General features: G+C 48.9%; 1 protein-coding gene across 6 annotated transcripts in view; it reads right to left on the reverse strand.

Annotated features, from left to right (window-relative positions):
• RAP1GAP2 (RAP1 GTPase activating protein 2) overlaps positions 1-27,112 on the reverse strand; it is a 255,839-nt gene that overhangs the window by 120,469 nt on the left and 108,258 nt on the right. For all 6 annotated transcript variants that reach the window (XR_008629101.1, XM_055129987.1, XM_055129991.1 and 3 more), the window contains one exon: positions 9,097-9,181. Coding sequence is in view for 5 of the 6 variants with exons in the window: in XM_055129987.1 (XP_054985962.1) it covers positions 9,097-9,181 (85 nt within the window). In the remaining variant the exon portion in view is untranslated. The remainder of the gene's footprint in view (positions 1-9,096; positions 9,182-27,112) is intronic.

Raw genomic sequence — 27,112 nt, forward strand, 5'->3', positions numbered from 1 at the left:
AAGATAACAATGAGATATCATCTCACAGTAGTGAGAATGGCATATATCAAAAATAATAGGAACAGGGGCTGGAGCAATAGCACAGCGGGTAGGGTGTTTGCCTTGCACGCGGCCGACCCAGGTTCGATTCCCAGCATCCCATATGGTCCCCTGAGCACCGCCAGGAGTGATTCCTGAGTAGAGAGCCAGGAGTAACCCCTGTGCATCGCCAGGTGTGACCCAAAAAGCAAAATAATAATAATAATAATAATAATAATAATAATAGGAACAACCTGTGTTGGTTGTTCTTATTATTGTGTTGTGTTGTATTGTGTTGTGTTGTGTTGTGTTGGCACGGATGTGGTAAAAAAGGAACTCTCATCCACTGCCAATGGGACTGTGTCTAGTTCAACCCCTATGAAAAACAGTATGGAGGGTACTCAGTAAACTTACAATTGAGCTCCCATATGACCCAGCAATTTCACTTTTAGGTACCTACCCCAGGGCAGGAAAACATTCATTCAAAAGGACGTATGTGCACCATTATTCACCCCAGCACTCAGAATGACAGCCAAGATTTGGAATCAACCAAGATGTCCAACAACAGATCAGTGGAACATGAAGATGCGGTACATACACACAATGGAATACTAGACAGCTGTAAGGAACAATGAAATCATGCAATTTGCTGCACTGGATGGAACTGGAAGATATCATGTAAAATGAAGTAATCGGACAAAGAAGGATAAACACAGGACAATATTACTTACGTGGTATTTAGAGTAACTGGATGAGGAAATGCAATGGTTTAAAATGGTTTGACCCTAGATCACCTAGATCACCCTTGACCCCAAAGTACAGGGAGGAGAAAGAAAGAAAGAAGCAGAGTGAAGGGGAAGGGAAGAAGAGATAGATGAGTAGCAATGGGGGCAGGGGTCCAGGGGACTCGGGTACACCAGTGGTGTTAAGGAATGATAGAGCTAAATATCCAAATCACAGAGTCAACAACATTGAAACCATGAGATGCAAATTTTAATAAACAAACTTAAAAGGTACCTGTCAAAGATAGCAGCCTAGGGCTGGGATTGGGGCTTGGAGATAGGAGAGGGAATCTGGGAACATTGAAAGGAAGTTGACACTTGGTGGCAGGATCAATGATGGAACATTGTCAAAAACCCAGCTATGAAAAACTGTGTAATCCGATACTTTTATAAGATAAAATCTATAAAGAAAAGTGATATAATTAAAATAACATAAAATTCACTGAGGGGACTGGAGCAATAGCACAGTGGGCAGGGCGTTTGCCTTGCACGCGGCCAACCCGGGTTTAATTCCTCCACCCCTCTTGGAGAGCCCAGCAAGCTACCGAGAGTATCTCGCCCGTACGGCAGAGTCTGGCAAGCTACCCGTGGCGTATTCGGTATGCCAAAAACAGTAACAACAAGTCTCACCCTGGAGACGTTACTGGTACCCACTCAAGTAAATTGATGGACAACAAGACGACAGCATGAGAGTACAGTACAGTACAGTACAAAATTCACTACTGGTAAGAAGAATTAGAAAGTAAACTTCTGATGAAAACAGAAAGATCCCAAAATGCATTTCTAAGCCAACCTTCAGACATTTCATAATGCTCAACTATCAAAAGTCTCAGTTTGATCTCCAAATTCTTTATAAGAATGCTGGTCCATCAGTTTCAACCTTCCCTCTGGGACAGCCTGGCCTGTGACCTCTGGCAGGCTCAGAGTAGCTGACGCACCCTCTCCACAGATACCCCCCCCCCGACGCCCAGATCTCTGTGAGTTTTCTGGGTCGGTTCTTTGGGTTGGGGTCCTTTTTACATCCCTCACTGTCATCCCCTTTATCAGGCAGGATTTCGGGGTTAATATACAGGAAGGGCCAATCACACAAAATACAACTTCAATTCTTGTTCACTGAACAGAGAGGCACTCAGCTCTTGGCACCAGAATAGCAGGCAAGAAACTAGGGGTGTCCTGAGTGGAAACTATATTAAACAAAAAGTAATGTTCCTCCTTCCCAACTTTCCCTCAGAATCTAAGTGATGCTTGTCCTCTGCAGGAAAAAAGAATGATGAAACACTTAAGCAGCCGTGTTATGTGCCTCTAAGTTTCAAACATGCATCAGTTCAATCCATCCCCATTACAAATGCAGGAGGCAAGTGCTTTTGTATTCCAAGTCTACAAAAGAGGAAACTGAAGCATAGAGGAGTCAACCAGACAGGAAGTGGGAAAGCCTCAAACCCTGACGCCAGACAAGCAGTTTCTAAAACTACGTACTACTCAACCTCAAAATCATTCTTCACCTTTAGGAGGAAAATAATAGACTCAAAGGTACAGCAAGTGGTTGGGGAGATGGGGGTGGCAGGCACTGAGGAAGGAAGTGAACACTCCAGTGGAGGATGTGGCGTCAGAAAGCTGCATGCATGGAACCCTTTTGTGAACAGTATTGTGAATCAGATATATCCCACCCTTAAATAAAAGGTGGCGGGGGCAAGGCCAGGTCAAAGAAACTAGATTAGTCTCTGAAAAGGGAGAAATTATGAGACCTAGTCTTGACAGCTAGGAATAAAAGGTTCGAGGCTCAGAAAGCCTGGACTCCCAGTTCAAAGTCTATAGTTTCAGCTCTGTTAGCAATTTCTAGGGGCCCCTCTAAGGCCTCCACCTCAGAAGGCCAGCGGCTCAAGGCCCTGTGGGACTTTCATGGTCAATATCTCCAGGTGCCTATAAGAAGTACAGACTATATATTTTCAAGGGCAAGAACATAACAATGTCATCCTCAACACCATGACTGACATCATTATCACAAACAATTATTGAGCATCTACTATGTACTAAGTACCCCTTTGGCTCTCTCATTACATGACACACCCACTCTTCCAGATGGCCAATGTCTCTGTTCTACAGGTGAAAATGTGAGTGGTCAGGGGTTAGAGTACCGCACTCTAATGAGTGGTGCAAAGCAGCCAGGAGTGATGATGGTTCAGCCAGGACAGGCTTCAGACTCACACAGCCAGACTTGAGTCCAAATCCTGGCACTGCACTCACCAGCTGCAGGACCTTGAGCAAATCCCTTAACCTCTTCCAACAATTTTAATCAAAGATGCCAGAAGTAATTTGCTTCAAATGTCAGCTCCAAATGGCTGGCAGGAGCTGCCTGCCATCTTTGTGAGAGAGGATTGTGAGACCACATCTAACCTCAGGGGAAAGAGGGCAGTGATCAACTGCTAATACCTGCCAGAAGAGGAGCGGGTGAAGCCACCACAGAGTAAGCATCCAATGTTGGCAATCCCTGAGGGACAGAATCACCATGGCTTGTACAGACAACTATACAAACATATGGTTCACTTATACAGTCGGTGAATTTTTGACCAAGGCACCAAAGCAACTCCAGGCGATAGAAAGTTCAACTACTGGAAATATGGAAATAAAGGAACCTAGACAATAGGCCATTCATATACCTTATAGCATGCCATGCACGATTAAATTATATTGAGAAGGGTCTTAGATCTATTACTATAAAACTTTTTTAAAAAGCACAGAAGAAAATCTTTGTTATAAAAAGTAAACAGAGATTTCTTAGGACTAGAAAGCTAGAGACATAAGATTAAAAAAGAAACCACAAATTAGACATCATCAAAAGTTCGGCAAGCCAAAGGCACTGTTATAAAAAAGAACGGCCTTGTATCTAGATTATGTAACGAATACCTATAAGAGGCAACCCAATTTATTTATTTATTTACTTGCTTATTTATTTATTTATTTTTGAGACACGCCTGGCAATGCTCAGGGATTATTCCTGACTCTGTGCTCAGGGATCAGTCCTGGTGGGACTTAGGGGGAAATAGGGGACTTAGAGATCAAGCCTAGTTCAGACACTTTCAAGGCCAAGTGCCTTACCTGCCATAGTTCTTGCTCTCTGCCGCGCACTACCCCTCTGGCCCTGATAATCTTATTTTAAAGTAGGAAGAAGGGAAAAGGAATGCATAAGAATGGTCCAGGTAGGGGCTAGAGCAAAAGCATAGCGGGTAGGGCGTTTGCCTTGCACGCGGCCGACCCGGGTTCGATTCCCAGCATCCCACATGGTCCCCTGAGCACTGCCAGGAGTAACTCTTGAGTACAAAGCCAGAAGTAATCCCTGTGCATTGCCAGGTGTGACCCAAAAAGCAAAAAAAAAAAAAAAAAAAAAAGAATGGTTCAAGTAGATACTGAAACCACAAAGAAATACCCTTCCTTCCCATTCAAGTGGCTAACGTTGAAACCCTGACAATAGCAAATGCCGGTGAGGTTGTGAGGATGAGGCTGTGGAATGGTCAGAACTTTCTGAGTACCACCAGGTGAAACATGAAACCAGATGGCAATTTATTAAGAAGTCTGGCATTTTCATATCAAGTCAAACATTCACCTGCCATTATTCCCATTCTGAAAAATAAAAATGTGTGTCCAAAAGGAAAATAAAGCAAAGTTTACACCAGGACGGCCCTAGCTCTTGGCTCTTCAATTACAGCCCAAACTGGAAATGACCCAATGTGTATTCATTGGGAAATAACTAATGTGAAACATATTCACACAGTAACAAGAAACAGAAAGTGCTGACAGACCCAGCAACAGGGACAACTCATATGCTGGCTGAGCCGGACACTGAAGGGGTACATGCGACCTAATGTCCTTGAGTTATTTCTATTGGGGGGTTCACATCCAGCTGGATTCTCAGGGACCATTCCCAATTGTGGTTTGATTCCACCAGGGATCAAACCTGGTGTTGCCACATACAAGACATTTTTTTGGTCCATCTCCACTCCATTCCTTACATGAAGCTCTCAATCAATGCTACCTGAATCAATATAAAAATATATACAAACACATATTGTGTAAATTCTACAACAGGTCAAATTACAGTAAAAAAAAAATCATCAGAACTCTTTCTGGAGAGAGCAGCGGAACTGACTATGAAAGGGCCTGGAGACCTTTCTGGAATTTACAGGACATAGATACATCCTAAACCCAAATCACCATATGGATTGCACAGGTGTATCCATTAATAAAAGTAAATGGTTAAGATTTATGCATTTTAATGTATGTAAATTTTTTTAAATCTGGCTACACCTAAAGTAATTTGCAAGAAGTATAAGTCGGCTGGCCTTTATGATGACAAATTCAGGGACAACACACCTACGTGCAGGAGATGACACAGGAGGGCCGGCTTCACGCAGGTGATACAAAAGGTCTCTATGTTCCTAAGGCCTCCAAAGTGCGTGTCCAGGCAGCCCTTCCTCGCCTCGGGCTGTTCAGAATGCAAGTGCTCAGGGTGGTGGCTCCCAAGGAGATGGTGTCTGGACAAGTGACAGGATGGGAGTCTGTGCAGAGACAGAGAGGAATCTCCCCGGGTCCTCAAAGTGTCAACGGAGAATCAGTTAAACCTCCCCCCTCAGTGTTTGAGGGCGCCAGAGGGAGGTAACCAACACTTGGTTTGCCTCTTGTGTTCCCTTCTAGGGCTTTCTCAAAGAAGGGGAAATCCACCTCCCTACTGATGTCCTTGGGTCATTCCTGTCTCTAGCCAAGAAGTCTCCCTATGTCCCTTCCTCGGGGCCTCCCCACCTCGTGGGAGAGATAACACAGGCCTAGGCCATGCTGCAGCAAGAAAAGGCAGCCCGGATGCGAGTGTGGCTGGTGAACAGAGAGGAAGTGGGGAGGAAGGCACCCAATATCACTGCCCCAAGGGAAGGGCGAAGGAAAGATTCCTCGCCCCCGCCCCCATTCGCTTCTGGCACCTGAAGACTCCCACCAGCCTCAGATGGTTTCAGAGATGGTGGTAAGGGCTGAAGAGCCACATTCCAAAGGAGCAGAGTAAGAACAAACTTCACTTCCAGTCCTATCCTCCATGGAACCATGAGCCCAACTCTCCTGGGATCTGGGGGGATAGGGGGCTGCCCACACATTCGAACCAAAAGAGATGGAGATGGCTAAACAAGGCTCATCTCCAGGTCACCCCCGCCAAGCCAGGTATGATGGGGTTCCAGAGACCAGTGTGATGCTTCAGAGCAAGTTCCAGCTTTGTCCCTTTCAAGGCAACACTGATTTGGCTTGCAGACAGCTGGGTGGTTCCATTCTAACCCGAACCACTTAACCTCTCAAAACCCAGAAAGATTATTGTCTCAGGGCAGTCCTGGGCAAGAGAGGTCGGGGTGACCCAGTCAAGGATCCTCCAACCTCCCACCCTTCCCTGTGAAGTGCTATAAGTCCTCTGTTCCCCACTGAGAAGCCACATGCCATCCTGGAGTTTGTCACATGCAGAGCCATCTGGTTCCTTCTGCTCAGTTAAGGTGCCTGAATACAGCAGGGCCTTTGAGGGGTCTGACTGTGGCCCCAGTCTGATCCCATGAGATCTGCTGGGGAAACACACACACACACACACACACACACACACACACACACACACACACACACACACACACACAGAGTTAGGACTCCCTAAATGCCTGTTGATTCTTTGGGGCATGAAAAACAGATCACAGAAAGACATGGGCCTGAAACAATCCATAGAATTCCCAGCGAAGCATTCCCAAACCCTCTCCCAGCCCACCCTGCACAAGACCCGGTTCTCTTTCAGGCTGAGATCTGGGCTGTCATTCAGCCCATCTGCTCAGCAGTTCTTTGGTTGCTTTTTCTCAGCTTTATATTAGTGGGGTGGGGTGGGGGGAATTTCCTTGAAAAACACAAATGTCAGAGGGGTCGGGGAGGGGGAATCAGGACTCCCAGAGGAACCCAACTCACCTTCCCTGGGATCTGGGTGAGGCATACACATGTCTGGGTCTCCAGCTTACCAGAAAGGAACGAGACAACCTTCCCTGTCACTCTCTGACCCAAGCTAATCAACTTAGGGGTATGGCTAATCCCTACCTCAAGCCTACACGGCCAAGGGAAACAGGGGAGACCCCGACCACTACCTAGATGTTGGGGGTTGGGGGAAGAGACATCAGAAATCCTCGAGACCCTGAAGAATCCTGCCTCAGGGCATTCCCAGAGCTTTTCCAGCCAGAATTTTCAGCCAGAATGTGCAAGTGACCCACTGGGAATGTTGTAACAAGTAGATTCCCTTTCACGAGTGGTGCCTGAGATCTGCATTTCTAAGGAGCTCCCAAATGATGCAGGTGCCTTGGCCTAACTCTAAGTAGCAGTATTTAGAACCCTCCACTCCATTGCACCTTAGCCGAAGTCCTCCTGAACTCTCAGAACTCAGTGAAGACATCATTTCCTCAGAGAAGCCCATTGTGAACTTACTTACACACAAACACACACACACACACACACACACACACACACACACCTTACATTATTTCTGAGCTATATACTATGAAATATCCAACATACCTAATTGCCCAACTCTTTCAAAAAATTGTTGTTTCAACTTCTGTCTCCCTAACTAGACAGCCACCTCCTAAACAACAGGGTCTCCAATACCAATATTCACTACTACATCCCCAGCACTCAGCACTGAGCCTGGCACGTGTTCTACACTTGGAAGGGAAAGCTGTTGGTTTTGCCTACCCTACACCCATTCCCCCTTCTCAGAGTAGCACCTCAATCTTCCCCCAGGAGCTGTCCTGGCCCCACAGCCTTCCATCCTTCTGGTCACAGTGATTGGCTCAGAGACAGCCACATGACCTAGGTGAGGCCAATGAACTTCCTCCCGTGGAAATTCTGTTAGAACCAATGAGCTAGATAGTTTTCTTTCCCAGGGAGTGACCTTAGTAGATAGGAAGGATCTGCTATCGTCACAAAGAAGGAAACAAAACAGAGAGATGGGGACAATTCCATGGGTGTGGCCATGCCTGGAGTCATCGTTGCCATTACAAAAGGCAATGGGTCCCCTTTTATGCTTACACCAAAGTGGGTTAGGTTTCTGTCGCCTGTGAACATGTGTCTTGACTAGCAGAATGGAGCCAAACACCGGCTGGAATGAATTAAATGAGCATGTGAGTCAGGAGAGCCTGCCAGGAGACTCCTGGGAGACTCGAGTCATCCCTACAGACTCCTGCCATGCACAAGCACAGAGACAAGCAGGTCACACCCAATTTTACATACCAAGAGGCTGAAATTCAGAAAGGAGACGTGCCTCTCAGCATTACCCTCCGCCACCCAGCACATGACTCGCTCGAGTCCCAGCCCTGGGATGACTTTCAGTGAAACCTCGGTAGCTCCCACTTTAGCCCTAATCCTAATCCAACCCGGACAGTTCCAACCCATGCTCCCCACTCCGCACACAGCGCACAGCTCAAGCCAGGATGGTAAAGGGAAAGTGCTTTTGCTACTTCCTGTGAGCATATCCCTTTGGAAGGAATTAAGTAAGAGAAGAGAGTGTCACAGGGACAACAGGGACAATGTGAATCACCTCAGAGAAGCCCCATCTGATGATTCGGGAGGCGGGTGACTCCTTCAGAGTCATTCTTCATGGAGGGGGCGGGGGAGAGGGTGGCAAACCCTGCTCTCCAGACAGGAACACTGGCTGGACCTAAAGTCCTCCCTGAGGACCAGCTCCAGGAGCAATTGAAAGGGGTGAAGAGGGAGGGCATGGTCCAAGAAAGGTGACCCCCCCTTCCCCCGCCCTGGCTCCTTTCTAGGTTGAGAGCGTCCTGGGATAGGCTCTCTCACGAAAGACTTAATCCGTGAAGTGCTGATAGGACTTAGTGAGTTTCAGAAACTATAGGGCTACTCCACCTCAGGAACTGAGGTAATGAGGTAGAGACATTTCAGCCACTGAGGGTCCCATCCCACAGAATTCCTCACTCCTACCCCCAGTCCAAGACCCTCTTCTGAGCAGCAGCCCCTTAAGGTTCCCCATTGCATTTTGGAGTGTCCCCTCTTATTTCTGTCTGGGCCCTGGTTCCAAAACCTCAGGCTTCACAAGGTCTCTCACTAGTTTCCACGCTTCCTGCCAACCCCTTTTCAGCCCCGGGCTATTTCCTCACGCCACTTGGCACCTCCCAGCTCCACAGTCACACTGGCCTCCAGGCTGGCAGGCTCAAGCGCATGCTGCCAGCAGAGGAGCTGGGCCTGGAGACTCCCTCCCCAATTCCTCGTCCAACTCCTCGCCGCTTACCTTCATGGTGGGAGGCGCAGTGAGAGGAGGGGACAGCGGCCGGTCCGGGAGGGTCACGTCTGAGCTGTTGGCCAGCTCCTGCTTCCTGTGAAGAGGCAAGAGCACACGGAGAGGTGAGTGAGGGCTCTGTGGGTTTCAAAACACAGCCCAGCACCCTGGGCAAAATCAGGTTTCCATGGCTTGGATGTCCTGATCAGCTGTTGTTTTGTTGGGGGCCACACTTGGAGGTTCTTAGAGTTTACTCCTGGCTTTTTCCTCAGCGATCACTCCTGGAGGGACATGGGGACCTTATGGGGTGCCAGGGACCAAACCGGTTGAGTACAGTGCAAACCCACTGTACTATCACTCTGGCCCTGTCCTAAAAATTGAATGCTAAGTGTGGGTCCTGTGCCACCAGCATCAAAATCATGCAGTAACTTGTTAGAAATGCAGATTCTCAGGCAGACACCTGCAAGTCCAGTGATGGGGCCCGGGCACCTGAGTTCTAACAACCTTCCTAAAGGCTGAGGACCAGCAGCAGAAAGTAAAGAGGACTGGGGTTGGGGCGGAAGGAGAGAGGGGTGAGGTGTCCTGGCCTTCCTCCCCGAGGCTCCTCTGTGCATACATACACACACACATTCACTCAAACACATCACACACCACATATATCACACACCATATACGCACTCACACACACTCACACACACACACATTCACACACACACACTCACACACACACTACACACTCACATAACCCATAAGTGTGCAAGCTGACCTCAGCAGGACAGGGTTGCCTGCTGTGTTAGCAGCAGGTAAAACTTATTTTAGTCCATGTGGGCTAGGACCATGAAGAGGCTGCTAAACAGAGTTGTGTCACCATGACAACATGATTGCAACAAGTTAGCAGCTCTCACACACTCCCCACTTCCATCTGGCCCTTGCAGGTGACCAGGGAGGGCTGGCTTGCAGTCCTGTCACCAGGCAGAACTTGGCAGCGGGGTAAGTGTTCCCATCAATGCTTACACAACAGGGCCAGCTGGGCAGAACCTGGGGAGTTGCCTGCACCAGGGGCGCTGGTGTCCTGGAGTGCCTGGCATACAAGGGTAACAGAACAACACTTGGTGCCAAAAAGACTGGTTGAGCCATCAAGTCCCCCAACTCTGCAACTAGTTCCTTCTCCTGCATCCCATCCATCCATCCAACCATCCATCCATCCCCATCCATCCATGCATCCAGGAGCAGTCAGTCAGGCCAACACCTGCTCCTGCCCAAATGATCAAAGAAACCCAGCGCCACCTTAAGGGAATGTCTCCATATGTCTTTCTAGCCCATGCTTCTCTTCCATTGGTGGTGACAGAGCGTGTCCTCTCTCGACCCCCCCAATTCTTCTTCAGGAACCAGATCCACAAGGAAGCCCTGCAACCTTCATGCAAATGTTTTCCTAGGGCCACTATACCACTGAGTCCTGGATCCCCTCAGTCCAGACAGAGGGAAACTAGGCTAGCCTCCACCCCAAGTCCCTGTGGCACCGTGCCTATACCTCCCTACCACACACACACACACACACACCTCCCTGCCCTGGAGACTGTGGGCACATGGGTCTGACCGTACCCAGACCCCTCCCCTTTCTGCTCTCCATCTCCTTCCTCCCTCCTCCTGGTGTTGGCATCACTCTGATGGCTGGGGAGGAATCAGTCCCCTTCCTCCCAATCTCCCAGTGCACTCTGCCACTCTCATCAGAGTCAGCAGGATTGAGACTCAGCACCTGCCCTGTGCACACTCATTCACACAGAATGCACAGCACACCTGCAGCCCAAGGCCCCAGCCCCCCTGTCTGCTTACCACCCAAATCTTCATCAATGTGGGGTCCACATGGCTGGGTTCAGCCCTCTCCCAACAGCCACTTTCCTCCTGTGCCCAACAGCCATGGTGAGACAAAGGGAATGGGGGAAAGACCAAGAATAGGAGCTGCAGAGATAGTGTAGTGGGTAGGCACATGCCTTAAACCTCGTATGGTCTCGCAAACACCACCAGGAATGATCCCTGAATGCAGTCAGGAGTAGCCCTGAGTGCCAGTGAATGTCGTCCAAAATAATAGGGGCGCCCCACCCTGAAGTGAGAAGCTAGACGCCTGGAGTCTTGGGAAGGGTGTGCAGGGAGAGGAAGAAGACAAGCCTGCACCCCAAGTTTAGAGCTTCAAAATCTGTGGGATCAGGACCTCCCATGGGGTCACATAACTCTTTTAAGTGTGTTTTACAATTTTTTATGACTTAATATCAGTAAATGTTTAGGACCTAACACACCTATTTTGTATACCATATACCCACCCAGCGACATGTAAAACTTCCTGAGGTGAAAAAGGATCATGAGTGGGAATGTTTAAGAAGCCCTGGGCTAGACCCGAGAGATGGTCCAAGGTCTAAAGCTTTACAGCTTGGAAGCTGGCCTCACATACTGGGGGGAAAGGCAGCTCAGATAGAGAAGGGACCACCAAATAAAGGGTACTTGGAGGGCCTGCTCGGAATGGAAGATGCAAGCTGAAAGTAGACTACAGACCAAACGTGATGACCCCTCAATACCTCTATTGCAAACCACAACACCCAAAAGGAGAGAGAGAGCAAAAGGGAATGTGCCTGCCACAGAGGCCGGGTGGCAGGGGCGGGGGGGAGGGATACTGGGATCATTGGTGGTGGAGAATGGGCACTGGTGGAGGGATGGGTACCCGATCACTGTATGACTGAAACAGAAGCACGAAAATTTGTAAGTTTGTAACTGTACCTCATAGTGATTCATTTAAAAATAAATAAATAAAGGAAATTAAAAAATAAAACAGCGGCTTTGCATGTAGCTGGCCCCAGCTCAATCCCCAGCATCATTACTGTCCTCCAGAGACTTGCATAGAACAGCAGGGCTCTCCCGAAACACAAGCCAAGAGGGGAGGCTGTGACAATATAGGCTGACAATGGCCACTGGAAATGATCACTCTGGACAAGAACTGAGTGCTGAGTAGGGTAAGGGAGATACATGATAACCTTTCATTAAAAAAAAAAAACAAAGAGGGGAGGATGCTGACACAAGACTGTCAAAGGCTGCCCGGGCAGCCAACGCTCCAGGCATCTCCACAATGGAGATGAAGTTATTGTCCAACAAGGATCCCCCTCAAGCCTTTGAGCTGCGCCCTGCCCCTGTGTCAGTCTGTGGGCCTGTTGCCAGCCTGTTTCCTGGTGGCAGTGAAAGCCCCAGGGCCCAGGCCCAGGAAAAGGAAGGCCTCTCTGGTGGGAACAGGGCACAGCTCCCCTTGGGAAGCATTTCACCAAGATGCACAGAGCCTCGAGGTGCTGGAAAGAGCACCAGCTTCCTGCCACCCCCAGGGCTCTGTCCAGGACTCCAGGGGGATGGCTGGGAGGAAGAAGGCATGACCACCATCCTCCCAACGGGTTTTAGAATCCTCAATTTCAACACTGCCTTGGATCCAAGAGGCTCCTTGCAGGAAATAGAACCCCCACTGGGGAGCCCAGCACTCCGGGCAGCCCAAATCACTTATTCAAAAGCTAAAATCCTGGGGTTGGAGAGACAGCAGAGGGGTAAAGGCACTTGGCTTGCATATGGCTGACCCCCCACTCAAGGCCCTGAATTATATACAGTCCCTCAGACACTGCCAAGAGTCACCCCTCTGCAACAATAGGTGTGGTCCAAAAAGAAAAACAAAAATAAGTCATCAGTTAAAAATAAGAGCTATTGCTTATTACAGGCTGAACTGTGTCCCAAAAGGCATAGTGAGGTCATAACTTCCAATCCCTGTGGGCCTTACTTGGAAACAGGTCCTTTGCTGGTGCAATCAAGTCCAGAGATCACTGGGATGGCCCCTGGGCTCCACAGATATTTGTCAGAGAAGGCGGTGACAGGAAAACAGAAGCAGAGACTGGGATAACGCAGGAGCACCACGGGACATCAAGGATCACTGGGCATGGCCGGAAGTTAGAAAAGCAGGACTGTCTTCCCTGCAGATCCAGAAGGAGGGTGACGCTGCCTGTCAGTGGCTTGACTGGAACTGCAGCTTCCAGAACTGGGACAATCAACATCTGTCTCTCTAAGCTGCTGGGGTTTGTGGCTCCTGGTTACAGCAGCCATTGGAAAGGATTAAAATCCCCAAGTCCCAGGGTCCAGCCTTGACTTTGTAACTGGAGGAGCAAAATCAAGGCAGACAAAAATCCCTGCTTCAGACTCCTCATTCCTTCTAATGTCAGCCCAATCTGGTCCTGCCCCGGAACCACTGAGTGACACTGTGACAGTGTGTGTGTGAGTGTGTGTGTGTGTGTGTGTGTGTATGTGTGTGTGCATGTGCGCACACTCACGTACATGCTACCTCCCAAGGCCAGTGGCCTGGCTGAGCCTTGGCTGGTGCTAAAATAATCTGAGTATACCAAGTGCTTAGTACAATCCAGGCCTATCCTGGGGCAAACACATCCCACATGAGTAGGTGAAAGTAATGTGATTTTCTCACAGGGCAAGCCTGAAGCTGCCTGAACTATGATAAGCAAAAGGCAAATGATTGGCAGGGGAGGTGACCTTACTATTGTTTATAATAACATCCTTGCAACCTGAAGTGATGCTGATGTCTCATGGCACAGAAATTGAAAGCTGTCCCTCTGACCAACTCGCCAAGTGCTGACACAGGGACTAAGGACATGGCGTCCTCGACCCACACAGGAACCCCTGAGAGGAGGGGCTGGTGATGGGCGGGCAGGGAAAGGAAGCCAGAGGGAGATCATCCATTCAGCCACACAGGAAGGTGGTTAAAAGCAGGCGTGAGGGGCAGTTCAAGTGAGCCTCTCCAAGCAAGAGAAAGGGAGGGAGAGAGAGGGGGGGAGAGGGAGAGAGGGGGGAGAGAGAGAGAGAGGGAGAGAGAAAGAGAGAGAGAGAGAGAGAGAGAGAGGGAGGGAGACGGAGAGAGAGAGAGAGGGAGACGGAGAGAGAGAAAGAGAGGGAGACGGAGAGAGAGAGAGAGGGAGAGAGAGAGCCTGTCATATTTCTTTCTTTCTTTCTTTCTTACATATAAAAGTAAGGCTCTCCGGTCATGGGACCCCCGGCCCCCTCTCCCCACAGTCCAGCACTGAGCTTCCCCACTCTGGAAGCCTGTCCCCAGAAGCACAGAGTAGCTGAAGAGGTTGGGAGAGGCCCTAGCTGGCTTTAATCAAACGCTCTTCTTCAAAGAAATGATCCGCGTAGCTTGAAGCAGAAGCTGAGGATTAGAGGGAATGATTCATACAGATGGGGTTGTCCATGGGGATCTGAACAGACCATCAAGGGAGGGTCCCAGGTATTGTGCCCAGGCCTCCAGAGCCCTCATCATCCACTCGGACAGCTCTGTCTCCCACCCTTTGAGGTCACCACAGCCATCATCTCTTCCCTAGTACATTTCTGCACACGACGACATGCTGGACAGAAGTAAGTGTTGGGCTCCAGGGGCCAGAGCAATAGCACAGCAGGTAAGGCATTTGCCTTGCATGTGGCCGGCCCAGGTTTGATTCCCAGGCATCCCATACAGTCCCTGGAGCCCATCAGGAGGGATCCCTGAATGCAGAGTCAGGAGTAACCCCTGAGCCTTGCTGAGAGTGGCCCACAAAAGCAAAAATAGAGTTGGGCCTCAGTGTGGCTTACCCACCACCCCACAGTGTGACCCCGGCTCAGTTTCCTGACTGCTCTGTGGCCCCCTCCACCCTCTGCAAAGATAAAATCCTGAGGAATTAAACACAGTGACTTAAATATAGGTAAAACAGAAAGTCCTTTATAAAGGTAGACCATTGTTATGTAACCGTCATCTCTGTTATTAATATAACTCATAAAAACGGTGATCTAATCTCCCAGGGGAGAGAGAGAAACAAGCATCCAGGGTGCTTAACTCGCTTTGAAAACACTTCTGGCCCCGCAAAGAAGCCCAGCTCTAACCGGGATCTACTCTCAGGGTCAGAACTATCCGTTAATAATCAACAACAGGAAGTAACTGTCCTGACAGCTCTGGACAGGGCTAAGTGGCCCCTGTAGAGCTCTGCCAACCTGCACACCCCCCTTGTCTGAGTCTCCAACCAGCTCCCCGGCTCTGCGCTACCCGCCCCCCGCCAGGCTCCACTTTGCCTTCTCTGTTTTCCAAATAGCCAAGCTAGAGAAAGAGCTTCCCAGGAAAACCAAACCAAAAGGAATAAAAAACATTATTCACAAACACCAAGGACTGGAGCAATAGTACAGCGGGTAGGGCATTTGCCCTGCTCATGGCCGATCCGGGTTCGATTCCTCCGTCCCTCTCAGAGAGCCAGGCAAGCTATCCATGGTGTATTCGATATGCCAAAAACAGTAACAACAAGTCTCACAATTGAGACATTACTGGTGCCCACTCGAGCAAATCGATGAGCAATGGGATGACAATGACGAACACCAAAAGGTAGAAATCATCTGAGTGTCCACTAACACTGGGTGGATAAAAGCCTTTAGAAGGAACAAAATACTGACCCAGCAACAAGGTGGACAAACCTCATAACCTCACGCTTCCATTTGTCTGAAATGTCTGAACGGGCACACCCATAAAGACCAGAGTAGATTGCAAAGGGCTTTGGGTGGGAGGGTGAAAACAAGAGGGAGTGACTGCTAATGGCTACGGGTTTCTCTTTGAGATGAGAAAAAGTATCCCAGAACCACGTAATGATGACAGCTGTACAACTCTGTGAATATACTAAAAACTATGCAAAGAAGGGCTAGAGAGACAGGGCAGGGGGATGGTGCTTACCTAGCATGCAACCAAGCTAGGTTCAATCCCCAGTATCACAAACAGTCCTCACAACTGCACCAGGAGTGATCCCTAAATATAGAGCCAGGAATAAGCTCTTAGCATTACTGGGTGTGCCCCCCCCCCCGGCAAAAAAAAAAAATCTCATTGGGTGGCTTGAATAAGGCCTGCAAAGCACTTAGCACAGCACCTGCTACAGTAAAAGTGCAAACCTGACTGCCATGGATGCTGCTGTCAAAGCTAATCAAATAAACTGAAAGGATCAGGCATGGGGGTTCTGGTGGAGATGGGGCTTGACAGTAAAAACCAAACAGAGGGGGGAGGGGAGGCAGGGACATCTTCAAATCTTGGGAAACTCGGTCACTCACATACTTAGGACCCAAAGCTGAGCAAACAGGAACAGGAGAACCCGGCCACTGTGTGGAGACCACCAGCCCCGGTTACAGGCACATGGCTCCAAGCCCCCAAAAGGGTCAGTCGTGAAGGCGAGGGTGGTAGTATCTCTCCTGTGCCAGGGTCCAGGCGGAAGGTGGGCAGGGAGGCGGGGGGAGGGAAGGGGAGCAGAGAGCACAGCTCTGAGCGGTGGGAGAGCCTCATGTGAAGAAGCAGGCACTGCTCACCTACTAGCACCTGGCAGCCTGGACTCCGGTGTCACAGCCACACCTGGGCACACTTGAATGCATCCTGGAGATATGGAGGGCATCTCTGACCTTTGGTCATCCAAACACCCCTGAAGAGCAAAAAGGGCCCCACCAGGCCCAGCCAACTCCAGGGTCAATGGACTCAAATGCTAACAGCTCTGGAAGAAACTACCAAGTGTCATCCGACAGCCCAGTCGCCTACACGAGGCCACTGAGGCCCAGAGACGTTAAGAGGCCAAGCCCACTCGGAGGCTCTCTCTCCCCTTCCCTACAGGGACACAGCTCCCCAAGCAGTTCAGCTAGAGAGCAAAGGAAGTGGTCGAGGAAGAAGCATCAGGAAGCAGAGGTGCAGAGGGCCATTTTATTTTCTGTTTTGTATTTCAGAAAAGAACTGTGATTTACCAAGTTATTGATCATTGCGTTTTAGCCATATACTACTTTAACACCAATCCCACCACCAGCATCAATTTCCCTGCACCAGTGTTCCCACGACCCATTCCCGCCCCGCCTGCTACCTTCACAGGTACATTTCGAAGTTCGGTGTGTGCCACTGAGATCTCATGTTTTCGGTGTTGTTGAGTCTTTGCTTTGGATATGCAGCTATACCGCTTGCACATCACCAGTGTACCGGTTTATAGACATTTATAAAGCGTGTGTGCTGGGACCCCACAGAGGCAACACTAGAGGTAGTCTACAGGCCCACACTCAAACAGTGGCAGACAGCAGAGCCCCACGACTGTGCAGCAGATGTGCCAGGAGCAAGACAGGGGAAAGCAGAGATGAAGACCCGACACGCAGAGCCAGCATAGAGACCCAAGGTGGAGACCCAGTGTAGAGATACGCAAGGAGACTGGACATGAGAGAGCCAGAGTGGAGACCCAGCCTGGGGATTCAACATGAAGAGACCCAACCACAGCCCCGGCCTGGGGTAACAAAAGCTGCTCCTGTGTTAATATCTCAGAGCTATGGACTAGCCCTTCAGTACAGGCAAATCTCCATGCTCTTGGAGAAAGGAGGGCTTTTTGGAAAACTTTGTGATTGAGTAATGCTGTACAGATCACATGTGTAAAGAAGCAGATTCAGGGCGGGGGTTTGATATGGGATGAAGGCCACAGAGACTGAAAAATTCAAGAGTAAGGTCTCTAGCGCTAATTCTACCGCTCATTTCCGGTAACAAGGAGAAAGCCAGCTCTGCCTGTTCTAAGTGTCAGCTCTGCCTGTTCTGAGTGTCACAAGCAGGCCAAGCAGAGAGGACACTGGCTGCCCGTTTCTCCCGTCCTTTAAGCTCTTGGAGACTAAGGGTGGGCTGTGTACCTAGTGGATGTGGTGTGCATTATTTACAAGCATGTGGGAAGACCATCCAGGCGGGAGGAGTACAAATGCAGAAACCATCCTGAAGTCGCAGCCCTCCCACGAGTCAGACTCATTGCCAAATGTGAACTCTGGTTTATGAGTTGGTTTATGAGTTAAAACAGATTGTGCCTGAGGACAAGAGTGCCTGGGGACACTGGGAAGAGAGGGTCAGGATAATTTGGGAGATCATCTAAGGTGTCATAACGAATGTGACAGCTGAGCTAGACATGGAAGGGAAAGGCCGGAGTAAGCCCAGAAGAAAAGAAAAGGCACAGCCCTGGAGAAGTGAAAGCAAAGAGCCCATGGAAGGATGCTCTGTGTCCCCAGGGAAGAGAAGTCTGATCCCTGGCATTTAGCAGACCCTCAGAAAGAAACAGGGACATCCGCTACTGAGCTGTTGCAGAAACTTTGCTCTGTTCACTGACAGTATACTAGCAGTCCTAGAGCTCGGGATCATAATTGAAACAAACAAGAATTATTTCTCCTACTTTCTCTGTTCAGCGGGAATGCCCGTCTCCTCAAAGGAAACTGTGACTTGACTTTAGTGCCAGAACCTATGCTACACATAAGTTTGGAATGCACTTAACAGCTGGTTTTTACACGTTTATTTCAAGGTGGATTGAAGTTGGTTACTTCATTTCATTCTACTACAGTTTCAATCTACTTTAAGTTGGTTACTTCTTTTTTTTTTCTTTTTGGGTCACACCCAGCGATGCTCAGGGGTTACTCCTGGTTTTGCACTCAGGAATCACTCCTGGTGGTGCTCAGGGGACCATATAGGATGCTGGGAATTGAACCCGGATTGGCCGAGTGCAAGACAAACGGCCTACCTGCTGTGCTATCACTCCAGCCCCTGGTTACTTCATTTCAATCTACTACATTTTAATCTCTTTAAACAAGCAGGGACTTAATATTTTTATTTGACAAATGTCTATCTAGAATTTTATGGGCTCTACCAATAAAAAAATAAAAACTCCCAATCCATTATCATTTAATTACCCTGTGGACTATACAAAATTATGGCGTCTTAGGCAAACTTCCAAGCAACGATGCAGCAATGTTATTTTTGAAGGACCACAGGTGGCAGTTCTCATAGGGTGACTGCCATAGAAGTGCTCATCATGGGGCCATGTGATATTAGGGACCAAACCCAGAATTCCTGCATTAAAATCATGCATTCAGCCCAATGAAGTCTCTCTCCACCCCCCAATGTAACTTTTGTAACCTTCAAAACAAGGAATTATGGAACCAGATTTATAGTACATTAGGGTACTTGCCTTACATGTGGCTAACCCAGGTTTGATTCTCCACACCACACCTGGTCCCTGAGCACAGAGTCGGGAGTAACTCTTGAGCACTGCCAGGTGTGGGAAGAAGGAGAAGGAGAAGGAGGAAGAAACCTTGGAGTTTTAGAGCCTATCAGCTTTGCCATATCCATAGAATTACTTTATGTAAAATAGCTCTAAGTTGCAAATATCACTTGTGTCTGAATTAATATCACCATCTTTTTTGAAACAACACTCTAACCTCTGTTCAAAATATAATTGAAAATATGAAACCCAAATGACTGCTAGAGCGTAAATTGAACAGTGCAAGTAGTTTGTGATTCTGAATACACAAATGACAGAGAAGAAAGAGAAAGCTTAACTCCACACCGTCTGGTGTGATCCACATCATCTATCCCTTTTAATACTAAGAACAACCCTTTGCAGCCAACAGTTTTAGGCCCATTTTACAGATGGGAAACTGAAACCCCAAGAGCTTACATAACCTGCCCCAAGTCCCCCCAGCAGGAAAGCAGACAAGCAAAGCTTGGACCCGGGCAGCCGGGCTCCAGCAGGCCATGATGTGAACCAGCACATCTGCGGGGATGAGCAGGAACCTTCCAGAGAACAGCACCCAGACCCCGTTCCCCAGGGGAGGGCCCACAGCCCTGCTGGTGCTTGGGGTGAGCTTGGGCGGGCTTTCCAATCTGCAACCATCGCTTCCTGATCTTTCACAGCGACCCTCTCTCTCTGACTGGCCACTCTGGTTTTCTATCTGTGGCAGAGTCAAGTACTTCTAACATCAGTTCATTTAAGTTGTAAAAAGGAAGCAAGTTCAAGGAAGCGATGAGGTAACTGCTGCTGGCTTTGCACAGACTTGCCAGGAAAGGGGGTGTGCGGGGGCTGAGGTTTGGGGAACACGTGTAGAGCAACGTCAACTCCAGCTCACAGGCAAAGGGGAGCGGCATGTTTCAGAGGCAGGCACAGCTGATCTCCAGGGGCCCAGTGAAAGGTTCGATGACAGCAGAAACAAGTGATTGCAAGAGGAAGCAACGCAGGGAGGAGTGGCAGGGGGAAGGCTCCACCAGGCTTATGGCCAATAAAAATAAAATAAAAGGCCCAGAGGGGGCCAGGGCAATAGTACAGTGGCCAGGGCACTTGCCTTGCACGCGGCCAACCTGGCACCCCATATGGCCCCCAAAGCTCACCAGGATTGATCCCTGAGCGCAAAGCCAGGAGTGAGCACCGCCAGATGTGGCCCCAAAACAAAAATAAAGGGTCAGAGACACAGGACATTTCAGAGGCAAAATTAAGACAACAAGTGGCTAATGGTGAGTGAAAGACTTGAGTTTCAGAAAACAAAATGGATGAGGCTTCAACCCTACCTAACACACTGAGGAGGGGAACTGGGCTTACAAGAGGCAGATGAGAAAGCATTCATTCTAGGCACGCTGCAAGTCGGAGGCCTCTGAGGTAGCCAGGTGGCATCAGAAAAGCACCGAAGTCTAAGCAGACACAGAGGTGGTAGTAGCTGAGGCCTGGGAGGGGCCCCAAGAGAGGGCCGTGAGGGTGAAGGAAGGGGAGATGAGAGAGAATGGAGTGGAGAATGAAACCCGGAGAAGGACCATGAGAGCCCATCCCGCAGGCCAGGCGCTCCGTTTCCCAAGGCCTGAGGAAACCACCTGAGCAGCGGCCACGTGGCATGGGCTGGAAACTGCAGAGTGAGCAGCTTCTCTCATCCGTCAGCACTTCTGCGAGTGCTGCGAGGCCTCAGTTGCGGGAGCTGCATCATGGTCAAGGCAAAGGCAGCCAGCTCACAAGGTCACGGCCACAGGCAGCTTAGAACCAAAACTATGACATCACAGCGGCACAGCAGCCTCCAGCTTCCCCACCCTGCAGGCGCTACCTGGGGGCTCGGTTTAAGATTCAGTGTAGATGCACGAGATGTACCATAACAAGAAATCAATTTTAAGTAACTTCTTTAGAAGACGCAGCATGAGAGAAAGAGAGAGAAAAATAGAGAAAGAAAGAGAGGGAGGAGGGAGAGGAAAAGAGAAAGAGGAAAGATGGGGGAAAGAGAGAGGGGGGAGGAAGAGAGAAAAAGAGAGAGGGAGAGAGGGAAAGAGAGAGGGAGAGAGAGCTGTGAAGTCTTAAGCCTACTTGAGACTTCCAAGACGAATACAGATAATCCACAAGCATTTACTTTGCTTCTTCTGAAAGTGCCTTAAAATAATCGCTATTTTTAAGCTTGAAAAAGTGTGAACTGACAAAGGAAGATGTAATGAGAGAAAAATTCAGGGGACCAGTCGGTGTGGCTCAAAGGGCCGGATCACATGCTTTGCATGTGGGAACCTGGGTTTGATCCCCAGCACCACATGGTTCCCCCAAACACTGCCAGGTGTTGCCTAAAAATTTTTTTAAGAAGAGAAAAAAATAGCCTACAAAAGATTATAGTTGCTTGGAAGAAAAACAGAGCATGGATAATTTAGGAGAGTGTTTGATTCTTAAGACAGGAAGCTTTTGGACACCTCCACCCCAACCACCCCCATCCTGCAACCACAATCCCTTCCTCATCAGACAGAAGGTCTCTGAACCGAAACATGAAAAATATAAAAACTTGGGAGTAATAGCACAGTGGGTAGGGCACTTGCCCTGCACACAACCGGTCTGGGTTTGATTCCTGACATCCCATAAGATCCCCTGAGCACGGCCAAGAGTAATTCCTGAGTGCAGAGCCAGGAGTAACCCCTGAGCATTGCCAGGTTCCCCCGCCCCCACACTCCACACCCAAAGAAAAGAAAAAAGGAAAAATATGTGTAACACCTTCTGAAAAAGGCAACACCTGGGTTCCTTCTAGGAATAGGGCAGCTTGTTTTCAACTATTTCCCAGCATAGCAGCCCCCAGGGGGATGTGTCCAAGGTCTCAGAACTGCAAATCCACTTCTTAATGACACATTCTTGGGTACAGAGACAGTCAAGGGTGGCCAGACATTCAAGGAACACCTGCAACATAAGAGGGAGACTGGGGGCCAGAGCGATAGTATAGCGGGTAGAGCACTTGCCTTGCACACAGCTGACCCAGGTCTGATTTCAGCACCCTAAGGGTCCTCCAAATCCCACCAGAAGTAATCCCTGAGAACAGAGCCAGGGGTACCACTGGTAGCCCCACTTTCTCCTCCCCACAACAAAAACACCATAGGGAGATCAAAACTTAACAAGAGGAACCAGAAGACTTTGCAAAGAACCTATGGAAACTATAAAATATTCTAAGGATTAATATCCTCAGAGAGATAAGACAAGATTTTTTAACATAACAGAGTACTATAAAAACAGAATCATCAGAGTATAAGAATGAGATCTACATTGGTGGTGGTGAATGGGCACTGGTGGAGGGATGAATACTCGATCAGTATATGATTGAAACCTAAGCACAAAAGTTTGTAAGTCTGTAACTGTACCTCATGGTGACTCATTAAAAAAATTAATTAATTAAAAAGAATGAGATCTAGAAAAGAGGACTGATTAGAAGACTGAGTTGAAGAAGTATTCCAAAAAGTGAGAAGGGTCCGAGAGACAGTGCAGAAGCTGATTGCCTTGCATGCAACCAACCAGGATTCAATTCCTGGAATCATATATGGTATGGTCCCTTGAGCCCTGCCAGGAGTGACCCCTGAGCACAGAATCGGAAGAAAGCCCTGAGCAACACTGGTTGTTTCCCCTCCCCGCAAAATAAAAAAAAAAAAAAGTAGAACAAAAAATAAAAATAAAAAAGAAAAGAAAAAAGAACAGAGGGTCTAATAACTAACCAACAAGGTTCCAGTGAGGGAAATGACATTAAAAAAGAGAAGGTTGGCCCAGAGACAGTCCAGATTTAAGGTGTTTGCACTGCATGTGGCCAACCCTAATTTGATCTACAATACCATATAGGGTCCCTTGAGTATATCAAGGGCCACTCCAAAGCACAGTCAGGAATGAATAGCCCCTAAGCTTTGCCAGGTGTGGCTCAAATCTTACACACACACACACACACACACACACACACACACACACACACACACAGAGGAGTGGGGGTGGGATGTGGCAATTCATCTTCCAAGATGGTCTTCCAATGAGCACATCTCTTGATATTAATGGCCTTGTAGCTCCTTGCCTGGAATCTAGGTTGGCACTGTTATTCCGTTTCGGCCACCAAATCGGGACAGAAGTAACCTTATTTAACTTTCAAAGCTGAGTCATAGGGAATCTAAGTTTCCACCTCAATCTCTAAGAACACTTGCCTCAGGGAAAGTAAATCCACATATAAGAAGTCTGACTCTCCTCATGTGTTGTGGACACCACGGGGGAAAGCTGCCTGGAATGAGACATCTAACCAGCATCCAGTCCCTGCAAGTGAGGCACCCACCCTGGGCACTTCTGCCCCAACAGACAGCACGAGGAAGAGAACACAGAACTGAGCCAGAGGTGGGGTCTCGGCTGAGCTGCCCCACCAGCTCCAGGATCAAAGCCACCCATGAAACATTTAACATTGTGAAGCAGAATTAAGCCGTCCAGCTCTGCCATGGCCAACCTAAAAATTCAAACTCACAGAATTTTTTTTTATTAGTGAATCAGCATGAGTTACAGTTACAAACTTACGAACTTTCATGTTTGCATTTTGTTTATATTCCTCCACCAGTGCCCAGTCCCCTCCACCAATGTTCCCAGTATCCCTCCCACCCTCCCACCCTCCCACCCCCCCTACCCCACCCCACCTCTGTGGCAGGGCATTCCCTTTTGTTCTCTCTCTCTCCTTTTGGGTGTTGTGGTTTGCAATAGAGGCACTGTGTGGCCATCGCAAACTCACAGAATCTTATTAGGGCTGTTGTACCCCAAACGGGAGCAAATTATCAGAGAAATAGTCCAAGAACAGCTCTCGGAACCGAAGGCCCTCTGTGTGCACCCATGCAGGGTCCAGCCCAATGACTGCCAAAAGATCCACCCAATACTGCCAGGGAATTTCAGACCTGAGCAAACGAAAAATCTTCTCTGACTGCAGAGAAAAAAATTAAATTACACACCACACAGGGGCTGGAGCGATAGCACAGCGGGTAGGGCGTTTGCCTTGCACGCGGCCGACCAGGGTTCGATCCCCAGCATCCCATATGGTCCCCTGAGCACCGCCAGGAGTAATTCCTGAGTGCAGAGCCAGAAGTAACCCCTGTGCATTGCCAGGTGTGACCCAAAAAGCAAAAAAAAAAAAAAAAAAAAAAAAAAAATACACACCACACTATAGCACTGTCGTCCCATTGTTCATCGATTTGCTCAAGCGGGCACCAGTAACATCTCCATTGTGAGACTTGTTACTGTTTTTGGCATATTGAATATGCCACAGGTAGCTTGCCAGGCTCCACCGTGTGGGCGGGATACTCTCGGTAGCTTGCCGGGCTCTCCGAGAGGGACGGAGGAATCCCAGGTCAGCCACGTGCAAGGCAAACAGGCTACCCGCTGTGCTAAAGGAAAGTAAATCAGTTTATCATCAAACTTTTCAACAGCAACTCTAGCATCTAGAGGGGTAGTGGTGTGATACCGTCAAAATCTGAAGAAACATTAGTTTCAACCTAACCCTTTATAACAGGAAATTATCAACCAAGTATGAGGGTAGAACAAATACAAACTAAAATGCAAAATTCACTCCCTCGTCCCTCATCTCACTGCCAGTAGCTAAAAGTTAGAAAGATGTAATTCAGAGCTGGACATGTGCTCAGCATGCTGAAGGCTCAGGTTCCATCTCCAACACAGTCCAGTCCCCCAGCACCACCAGGAGTGATCCCTGAGCACTGAGACAGGAGTATTCCATGAGCAGTTCCAAAGTGCACCCCCCAAAAAAAGTCACAGCCCAGTAGAAGACAAAGGTACTTTTTATTTGTCTTTGATTTTGGTTTTGCACCACACCCAGCAGTGCTCAGGGCCTAGTCCTGCCTCTGCACTCAGCGATCACTCCTGTCAGTGTTTGGGGGATCGTATGGGGTGCTCACGTTGGCCTCCTGCAAGGCAATCCCCTACTGACTGTACTATTGCTCCAGGCCCAGATAGAAGATTCTTGAGGTGAGGACTATTGATGGAAAAGAAAATGAAATTAACAGGATACCTGATAGTAACGTACTTTTCATGGAAAAAAAATAATAATCAAGGAATTATGGTAGAATGAAATACTAAAATAGAAAAAGTGAAGCATACTAATGGGAGAAACATGAATTAATCATTAACTCCAGGGAAAATATAGGGTCATACAAGAATGGAAACATAATTATAGCACCCTCTCCGGCTCAACAATAAACAATGTTTATACAGGCATAATAAGTGAACATTTGACTACTGAATTGAACCCAAAAATGATGCCACGGAGGAAATGCTATGCACTAAGTCCCCAGTCTTTGGCGGGGTTGCTGGTAAGCTCTGGGAGAGAAGGCGCCCGGCTCCTAGCAGCCTGCACAGCGGAGCATGCGTGAAACCATCCGTGCTGAGAAAACACCCACCACAGTGTTGACACTGGCGGTCACCTCCCCTGGAGTGGACTGGCCTCCCAGCTAAGCCATCAGTCACCCTTCCAAGACTTGGCCACTCTATTTATTAAGTCTTCGGAACTCCTCTGGCACAGTGACATGCCCAATTAGGAATTTTCAGCACCAGCTGAAACTAAATGACAGTCCCCAGGAAGACAAATCATCGCATTTCTGCCTTAAGTACCTCTAGACTTCTTTTGTTTGTTTGTTTTGTTTTATCTTTGGGCCACATCCAGCAATGCTCAGGGTTTATTCCTGGCTTCTGCACTCAGGAATTACTCCTGGTGGTGCTCAGAGGACCATAGGGGATGCTGAGAATCAAACTCAGGTTGCCAGGTACCAGGCAAATGCCCTACTTGCTGTACTATCTCTCTGGTCCCCTAGTCTTCTCAATGAATAAGCTCATCCCCACCATGAAAGGTTTACCCTTTCCTGGGGAAGACAAATGCTCAGCACAGCTCTGCAGCACCAAGAGAGGCCCATGGACACCAGCCTTCCTGGTGGGTGTCCCTGGTGCACCACTGGAGAGGAATAACCAAGGCCAGAGATTCAAGCATTGAAGTGCTGACATGAGCCCCAGGCCCCAGGGCTTTGACCTCATCTTGCCAACAACCCACCCTAACCCAATCTGCAGAGCCTAGTACCAAGCCTGCTCAAACCCATTACAAAACCTCCTCAAATCCAGTGAGAGCAGACTTCTTCACCGCCCCCCCCCCACCCGTCCTGACTTTTTCCCTAAGTACTAATGTGATCGAGATGACACTGAGAGCCTCCAGGGCATCCTGAAATGTGGATATCACCCCGGACACATTTACTCGATGGCTGAAAGGTTCAGAAAAGGGACTGGACCGTCTGGAGCACAACCTGATAGCCAAGGTTATCAGGAAAAAGGGAAAAGCAGAAACCCACAGCCCTGCCCCGGCTCACTGCCCGACTCCCCGAGAACAGAGGAACTTGGCAAGCCACTCCCATCATTTCCCTTCACTGTCCCCTACCGGGCACCCTGCCGCTGGCCACGCCCTCCTGCAAAGTGACTGGTGCTAAGTGAACAGAAGCAAATGAGGCAGCCCTTGACCCTCAGAGTTTGAGGGCCCAGTGAGGGCAGCACAGGGCAGGCTGCTGCCAGCCCCACGGCATTGCTATCTCTTCTGTCACTGCTTTGATGATTGGTCCCAGCTCTGCTCAGGAGTCCAAGACAACAGGATCTGGAGCGCTAGCACAGTGGTTTGGGCGTTTGTCCTGTATGCAACTGACTTGGGTTCCACCCCCAGAATCCCAGATGGCACCTGAGCACTGCCAGGAGTGATCCCTGAGCGCAGAGCCAGGAGTAACCCTGAGCATCGCCGGGTGTGCCCCCCAAAGGAGTCTAAGACAGCACCCCCACTCCTGTTCCACAAGAAGTGGCCCCCCCAAAAAACAGCAGAATAAAGAGTCAAAGTCAGAGTCCACCACCCC

The sequence above is a fragment of the Sorex araneus genome, chromosome 3, assembly GCF_027595985.1.
Source record: "Sorex araneus isolate mSorAra2 chromosome 3, mSorAra2.pri, whole genome shotgun sequence".
In the NCBI taxonomy this organism is placed as follows: Eukaryota; Metazoa; Chordata; class Mammalia; order Eulipotyphla; family Soricidae; genus Sorex; species Sorex araneus.